Source organism: Sinocyclocheilus anshuiensis, unplaced genomic scaffold, assembly GCF_001515605.1.
Source record: "Sinocyclocheilus anshuiensis isolate Anshui unplaced genomic scaffold, SAMN03320099.WGS_v1.1 scaffold1460, whole genome shotgun sequence".
Lineage (NCBI taxonomy): Eukaryota > Metazoa > Chordata > Actinopteri > Cypriniformes > Cyprinidae > Sinocyclocheilus > Sinocyclocheilus anshuiensis.
The window spans coordinates 264159-273466 of NW_015542407.1; the positions used below are offsets into that span (position 1 = coordinate 264159).

A 9308-nucleotide genomic window follows, 5' to 3' on the forward strand; every position below is an offset into this window, starting at 1 on the left:
TGTGTAAATGTGTATTTATTTGTTTTTTTTCTTTGTTTTTATTTATTTAGATACATATTTTTTTATTTTTTTTTGCATTTTTATATAAATAAATAACCAACCAGCATTCTGACACCCATCTTTCTCCATTGACTGGCATTTACAAGTATATTTTTCAATATTTTCAATATTTATATCATATAGAATTGTATTTAATATTTATTAAATTCTATCATTGTATTAAAATATTTGTATATTTACAAATTATTTTATAATATTTTATTTTATGATGTTATCTATCTATATATAAATATTTATAAAAATGTAGGTGTTTTATATATATTTGTATTCATTGCTATTTCTTTCTTTATTTCTTTATATATATATTGTTCATTTTATTTTGTTAAACTACACAGACACTTGTAAATGTCCGTTGACTGAGAAAGATGTGTGTCAGAATGCTGTAGTTATGATATTAACTAAGCAGTTAACCAGCAAAAGCATTCTTTCTTGATTGCATTGCTATTTTCTTTGTACTTTATTTTTTGAGCATCTTGCTGTGCAACTTTATGGTTGGTGGAGTAAGATATCGAGTATGAATATCTGGGATCAGACTCTGGCTGGAGCGCAGCATGTGTGTTAGATTGTGAGATGTCACTTCCTGTCTGTCCCGTCAGGCCAATGAGAAGAGTCTGTTGAGTGCGCAGCTGAAAGGATTCCCTCTGTTTCTGCACTCCAACCTGGGCCTGAAGGACTGTACCGTCAACCCCAAATCCCCTCTGCTGCACGTCACACGAGCGCGACAGGTCAGCTCATGCTTTAATGCTCATCCGCTCAAACTTAGCCAAGGCCTGACCCCCAACCTGAGCCTTCATGAGCTCAAGTCCTACGATTTGTTTTCTTGTTTTTCACGTTGTGGTTCAGGGCTTCTGTAGAAGCTTCACTCCCAAATACAGCATTTCTTTTTATGTCTCAGGTGTTTAGCGGTCCTCTGCCCGGGGACGACTGGACTGTCTTCCAGTCCAATCACTCCACCTACGAGCCGGTTCTGCTGGCTAAAACCCGTTCGGCCGAGAGCACTGGACTCATGCACACATCCGTGGTTCAGGATCTCGGGCTTCATGACGGGATTCAGAGGGTTTTGTTTGGACACAACCTCTCCTTCTGGCTACACAAGCTGGTGTTTGTGGACGCGCTGTCCTTCCTCACCGCTAAGAGACTGTCTCTGTCCCTCGAGCGCTTCATACTGGTGGACATCGATGATATATTTGTGGGAAAGGAAGGGACCAGGATGAAGGTGGCAGATGTGAAGGTGTGTTAACCCTCAAAGATCGAGACAGCCTCCCGCGGCTAAAAAATAACTATTGTTCGTAAATGTTTAATAACTTTTGAACCGCTAATCCTATCTGAATGCTTTAAAACGTGTCGTAAAGCAGAGATTCTCCGCTTTTTTGGAGATATAATTTGTCTCATTTGGATATTCAGAGGCTCCGTAGCGTATGTGATTACGTCATCACATTTTGACAACATTGATTCTTCAGAAGAAACCAATGCATTTCGTCCTCTGAGCCAAACAGGAACGATTGTTGACGCTTAGTCCCACCCCGTGACCAGATTGGTTCAAACTGTCACATATTCAACCAATAAACATAGGTTTTGGTCTTTTGAACCATTGTTTAGCAAGTTTCTTTGGAAATCTGAGCAAGTGCAAAGTGAAAGTAAAGTGTGTCTTGCGTGCACGAAAACAAACACACAATAACACATTTGCATGAGAGAACTCTCTGAAAAAGCCCAGAAAAACACAGGACAGAGCACTTTGACCTAAAACAAACCAACAACAAGGATGAAAAAGCGGTACATATCGGATAAAGCACTGGAATTTAGGTATTCATGTCGCTAGGCGATGTCCCGGTAAAATCAATTCTGACGCAGAGTGCAGCCAGCGGATCGAATCATTTGGCTGTTATATTATGTAAATAATAGTTCATAAAGATCATTTGCACTATTTTTTTCTGTTGCACTCTGTATATTTTGTTATTATATAACACGGTTTCCATTTTCTTTACTCCCTAAATGTTTTTGGACAGATCTATATTGTTAGTAAAGTAAATAAACCTGTTTATCACTGAAAAGCTCCTATAACAATATTGTAATAAATGGCTATAACTTGCTTGGGGAATGTTATTTGTAGAGAAAAAATTATTTGGAAGTGTAAAACACCCAGACACAACTTTCTAAAGAAAAAAATCCAAACTTCAGGTGTTTTTGTTTGAGTACACAGTAAAAAAACACCCAATTATTGCTTGTGTTTTTCTTAAAATTCTGGAAATTCGTTAATTCTTAGAGAAACCAAAGGGAAAATTGGGACTTTAAATTAGCTACACTGAAACCTCAAGTGCTCCTGTTTATAATGATATATGGCACTTGATGCTCACTGCTACAATAGGTCTGAAAAAACAAAGAAAAGTACAGGCGTGTCAGGTAGGCGTGTCAGGTGCCCCAAAAATGTTCTAGGTCTTTAAGGGTTAAAGAGATACATCGATTGTTTTTGACGTATTTCCTCTGGGAAAGTAAAGAAACTATGGGAAAATAGAGCTAATGTGATTGGGAAATGTTTTTTTTCATGCAACACAAAAAAAGATATCTGGGAAAATCTCATCAAAACACTTTATATTTCACCTCAAAGGGGAAAAGAAATAAGAAATTATACTTTGTATAAAGAAAATTAAGCCTATTTTGATGACAGTTGAACATATTTACCCTCCAAATTCTCATGACTGTGATGCGTCCAGGTATTTTACACTCATTATTACAGTAATTGGAATCTAATGAGAATCATCATTGAAAATTATTAGTCGTTTTCGCTGTTTGAAGCTTACTGTCCCGAACTTTGTCAGCTGAAACCCTTTGAGTGATGTTTTCTTGAAATCCCCCTGAGATTTTAAGTTAAAATTTCAAAATAATTTAACAAAACATTTGCATGTTCGCAGTTCTCTGATGTCGGTCAATGGTCACATGACATGGAGGAAAACAAGTCAAATATTTCATATTTTTTAAACATTAATAATATATATATACTGTATATATGTAATTTATTTGACATTAAAGTAATAAATAATATAAATAAGAAATTATTTTATAGAAGTTTTATAGAAGAAGAAATTATTATTTAATTTATTTACTTTTGTATGCAACCGTAATGACAATCAGTGATGGATTTACCATGAAAATAATGCCACAATACAAGATTAACATCATTAACTTGATTTTAAAATCAGTGGAAGACAATGCAATTCAATGTAATGTCCTCACTAAGATAGTAAAACCAACTTTTGTGTGTGTGTGTAAGTCTGATTGTGTGTTTGTTCACTGCAGGAAAGCTAAGTTTAATGAAATGGTTTTATTCACTTGCCACATAAACATGCTGTTTGTAGTTGTGAGTGTGTTTGATGTGTGTAGATGAGTGTGATGAAGCTCGGAGTAAATACAGTCATTTGAATCATGCAAACAAACATCTGATGAAGAACGCAAACCACAGGAAATAAAATAAAGACTTCAGACTGAGAGATGAGATGTCAGACACATCTGATGAAATGATGGATTCAGCTTTGAGTGTGTGTGTTTTCTGTAGTTTATCTTCAGAAGTGAGAGGAATCTAACAAACTTTCCTTCACAGACGCTTTCTGATGTCTACATTTGTAGACATCAGATGTGTAGACGTGTGAATATCTTGAATAATGTGTGGATCTTCTCAGGCGTTGGTTGAAACTCAGAATGAGCTGCGCAGATCGATTCCAGATTTCACCTTTAACCTGGGCTTCTCGGGGAAGTTCTTCCACGCAGGTGAGTGAAAACCACACAAGATCAGCTTTTGAGGAGTCTTGATTTGATGAATGTCTGTATTGTAGTAATGGGAATGTATTGGTATTAATTTTGAAATGTATACATTCATTTTATTTTAAATAAATATTTATATATCAATATTTAAATCCATAATTAATTACAAAATTAATACCAATACATTCCCTAATTTATAGACACACACACATAATTAATTATATAATTATATAACATATTAAATAATGTATTTATATATACCTTTTTATACATTCATACATGATTTATATCTATAAATTTATAATTTAAAATGTATATAATTATGTGTGTGTAAAATAAAAAATAAAAAACTGTATAATTTAACATATATATATATATATACATACATATATATGGGATGTGCATCTCCATGTCTGAGGCCGATACGATATGCATCTCGATGCATAGCCTACGATATATTAAAGATGCATATAATGAAGCAGCTTGCGATGCGATACGATTCACCCCTATTACGATGCAGTGCGATCCGATTCGATTCAACACAATGCGATTCGATGCAATATAATGCAATGGAAAAAATATGATCACTTCTAATGCCTCGAGGCCTGTTTCATAAAACAAGTTTACCAAATAAGCCAGGCTTATTTCAGTTAGTCTGACTCATTGTCAAATGATTTGGTTCCATAAAGCAAATTTAACATAAGCCTAGATCAAGCTTAGTCACTGTGGCAACTTATGCTGGGAAACTAACCTGGTCTAAAGCAGGCTAACTGTCAGGCTAAGCGGAGTTCCTCTACTGACCAATAGGAACATAATGATATTACCACCATCTCACATACTATTATTTGACTTTTTTTTTACTAGCCATGCAGCCTTTCTCTCTGGTTTTATGACAGCTGTACCTTTTATAGTTTGCAGAACAGATAGCAGAACATTACAATCTAAAATTGCTCTGTAAAGCATTAAAATAACTAGATTAAAAGTTAAAATCACTGAATTAAAAATTAAAATAAATAATTACTATATTTTAACTGGTATAAGAAACACACATTCACTCATTTGAGCTTAGTAATTAGGATTGTGCTAGTTTAGGAAGTCGTGCTAGGAAGTCTGTGCTAGGAAGTCGTGGCCTAATGGTTAGAGAGTCGGACTCGTAACCCAAAGGTTGCGGGTTCGAGTCTCGTACCGGCAGGGATTGTAGGTGGGGGGAGTGAATGTACAGCGCTCCCTAAGTGTGCATGCGCGCAGAAGCGCTCGTTCACTCGCGTTAGCCTCGCCCACTCCTGACAGCAAAATGGATATATTCGCGTGACTTTCTGACATTTACAGATGAAAAATATACCTGTGACATGTCAATTATGCACACAACGTCTCAAATGCATTAAACAGCAAAGATATATTCGCTGTTTGTCATGGTGGATCGATTAGATCCATGATCGACAAAAAGCTGCTTAAAAAAAACGTGCACAAATTAGTGAGATTGTGTGAAATCAATTTGTCGTTTATGGAACCACTTTAGCCACGATTGATTTGTTAGGTTATTTCAGGTCAGGTTTTGGACTTTAACCCCAGTTTTTCCTCGGGTCTCCGTTGTGTTGTTGTGATATGTCATATTCACGCAGCAGCAGCGGTGATGAGAGAACACGCTTGAGAAACAGTTTAGAGAGGAGAAATCAATCTACATATAAAATATTGGTCACTTTCTAAACAATAAAAGTATAGCGCATCCACTAGTAATTATATATAAATAAATCATTTTTTGCCGATGCAAAAATTAAACCATTTCACTTTTTTTTTTTTTTTAATTGTTATATATTTGAATAAATGTGTCAGGTACTGATGAGGAGGATCGGGGTGATGATCTGCTGCTATCGTATGTTGATGAGTTCTGGTGGTTTCCTCACATGTGGAGTCACATGCAGCCGCACCGCTTCCATAACCAGAGTGTGTTAGCAGAGCAGATGATGCTGAACCGACGCTTCGCTGAGGTCAGACGCGCACACACACACACACACACACACACACACACAGAGAGGTCTGGAGTGATGTTTCATCGGGTGTTTGTCTTGTAGGATCACTCCATCCCGACTCATCTGGGTTATGCGGTGGCTCCTCATCACTCCGGCGTGTATCCCGTCCACATCCAGCTGTACGAGGCCTGGAAGCGCGTGTGGGACATCAGAGTGACCAGCACTGAGGAGTATCCACACCTCAAACCCGCTCGATTCAGACGCGGATTCATTCACCGTGGTATCAGAGTGAGTGTGTGTGTGTGTGTGTGTGTGTGTAAATTCTGAAAGCTGTTGAAAGTTTTCTAGAGGAACCACACTAAAGTGTCCGCTTGAGGGTCTGTGATTCGGTTCCATTCATAGTGTTTTTGCATTAAAAATTCAGTGAGAGAATCGAACAGAATATGCATGAAAACCCCATTAATTATATAAACACTCATTATGCGCTTTCATATGTAAATGTGTGTCAGAGGTTGAATAGTTTTTAAAATGATACTGTACCTTAAGCCACTTTTTCACTGCATAAACAGTCACATTTTATCTGCTGACAGTCTGATCTCTTAAATCGTTCATGAAGTGCAACAGCAAGAGCATTAATCCCCTCCACTTATTCACTAATCGGTGAATATTTATCCACACAGGACAAATGACCTGCAAAATATTTAAAGGAAAAATATGATGGTTTAAATAAGTGCGCATCAATGTAAATAATTATTTTGTAATTTGTAAAATAATTCTGAAATAATTGTATCATTATTTTATATTTAATAATTGTGACCCTGGAGCACAAAACCAATCTTAAGTCGCTTGGGTATATTCACTTATTTATTACAGATGATGTATAAATCTCAGTTTCAAAAAATTTACCCTTATGACTGGTTTTGTGGTCCAGGGTCACAATTTTTTTAAGCATTTTATTAAACATTATTACATATGTTTAATAATTATTATACAAAATATAAAATAATGAAATAGCTGAAATAATTATGTAATTTCTATTTTTAAAAATATAAAATAAAAATTAACTATTAAAATAGTTATTAAATAATATAAAATAATTGTAAAATAGTTATGAAATATTAAATCTAAAATAATTATCGGGTTTTCCAGTGCTTATAAGTGCAAATAGTAATTTTCATAAAATAATGTAATGAAATTTTTTTTTTTAAATAATTGATTCATAATCGAAATAATTGACAAATTATAAAATACAAAATTACATATTTAATATTATTTCATAATTACGTTAAAGTAATATGATAGTTATTTTATATTTCATAATATTTCATAATTAGTATTATTTAATAATTGCTTAAATAATGCTTAAATAATTATGCAGTAATTATAAAATATAAATTAACTATAAAATAATTATGGAAGAATATTAAAATATAAAATAATTAAAAATAATTGCTTCCCACTTCATAACCAGCCATTCTACAGAAATACTGCTTAAAGCAATACATTTTATTGGAATTTTATTGAATCATAGTCACCTCACACAGTTTTGATTCAAAGATTTTTAATAAATGCACCACATCCAATTGGATGCCTGCATCTCACTAACTGCAGCAGCTAAAATATGTTATATTAATGTATGTGTATATATATATAATATATATTAATGCACTCGGAACTCAGATCTGATTCAAATATTATACATACGCAGCTCCCGTGGAACTCTCCAATGGAAATCAATGACTTTCAGTCTCTTCCCTATCATTTGCCAGAGCTTTAAAATCAGCACTCGAAACGCTGTAAGAACAGCTACTCGCCTCGTAACAGTCAAAGCTGTTCGTCTCATGTACACACCAACACTTAAAAACACAGCCCCTGAACTGAGAGTGAAACCTGTCCCTCCGTCTCATTCCCTGTTTGAGTTGTCCTTTATTTCAGGAGCAGATTAATATTTCGCTCACTCTCTTTCATTGATTCTCTAATGAGTTTGAGCTCCTGAGTTCAGTGTAAGATGTTATGAATATTACATTAGCTCACGTCTATTTATTTCCAGAGAGACAGGCGCTGTCCTGGAGCCCATGAGAAGTGTGTGTGTGTGTGTGTGTGTGTGTGTGTGTGTGTGTCAGGCAGTGTGAATGGAGAACTGATCATGTGTGTGTGTGTATTGCTCAGGTTTTGCCCAGGCAGACGTGCGGTCTGTTCACACACACCATCTTTCATAAGGACTATCCCGGCGGGCCGCAGGAGCTGGAGCGGATCATTGACGGAGGGGAGCTGTTCCTCACCGTCCTGCTCAACCCCGTCAGTCCCTCTTTACATACTCTATACATCAACTTATGCTGTGCTTAGGATCTTACTGTCAGTAGAACTGGGAGATATAGCTATCAAAAATAGGTTTATATTTTTCAGCCGTTTGATGAGATTCTGTAAATATCTTAATATGTATATATTTGACCTGATATTACTTAAAAGGGTGTTTTAGTTTTTTTCCAATAAGAGAAACATCAGTGTAGGCTATATTCTAGATTCATAAAAATAAAATACAGTACAAGTTTAGTTAATAAATGAAAAGACTTGTTGAAATCCAGAAAGAATGATATTTTTCCTCCAACCTTCATGAAAATACAAGTAGGTAAATAATGTGTCTTACTAATACTCGTTTCATTGGTCTGTAAATAATATGAAATAATTATAAATAAATAATTATGAATGATAAAAATAACTGAAATAATTTTGCAATTATAAAAAAGTATTGTTTTAATATTTATATAATTATAACATTTATTAATTATGAAATGATCTAAAATATAAAATAATTATTACATATAAAATAATTATGAAATAATATTCAATATAAAATAATAAGGATGTAATTGTTTCACACTTTATTATTATTCATAACTGGCCACTGACAAAGAAACAAGTTTTGAAAAATGTTGATGTTGTAATCAAGACATGTTTTTAATAAATGAACTCAAGGAAGAATGATATTTAATCATTTTATTGATATAGACCAATGAAACAAATATTAATTTTTTTGAAACAAAACATTATTTACCTACTTGTATTTTCATCAAAGTACAATGAGTGAATAATGAATTCATATTTAAGCAGATAAGACAAATGATCTGCAAAAATTTGAAGGAAAAAAATGATGGGTTTTTCAGGGCTTATCAATGTAATTCGTTATTTCATAAATATGAATATATTATAGATAGTTTATATGTAATAATTATTTTAGAATTATGAAAAAATATATAACATAACATTTATTTTGAATTAATAAATAATTATAAAATAACTTAAATCAATATGCAATTATAAAAATAACTATTTTAATGGTTAATTTATATTTTGTATTTGTCATCATTATTTAATATTATTTAATATTTATAAAATATTAAATAATTATGAAATAACTGTAAATATAAAACAATTACAAAATAATTGTTTCAGGCTTATTTCTATTTATATCTAGCCAGAAATACTGCTTAAAGAAACAAGTTTTATTTAAATTTGTTGTTG

General features: G+C 33.6%; 1 protein-coding gene across 1 annotated transcript in view; it reads left to right on the plus strand.

Annotated features, from left to right (window-relative positions):
• Positions 1-548: 548 nt before the first annotated feature.
• The window catches only part of LOC107693047 (bifunctional heparan sulfate N-deacetylase/N-sulfotransferase 1-like), a 17580-nt gene continuing 8820 nt past the window's right edge, over positions 549-9308 (plus strand). The window contains exons 1-7 of the mRNA XM_016492292.1: positions 549-560; positions 657-785; positions 956-1291; positions 3735-3822; positions 5650-5804; positions 5889-6074; positions 7956-8084. Coding sequence (XP_016347778.1) covers positions 549-560; positions 657-785; positions 956-1291; positions 3735-3822; positions 5650-5804; positions 5889-6074; positions 7956-8084 — 1035 coding nt within the window. The remainder of the gene's footprint in view (positions 561-656; positions 786-955; positions 1292-3734; positions 3823-5649; positions 5805-5888; positions 6075-7955; positions 8085-9308) is intronic.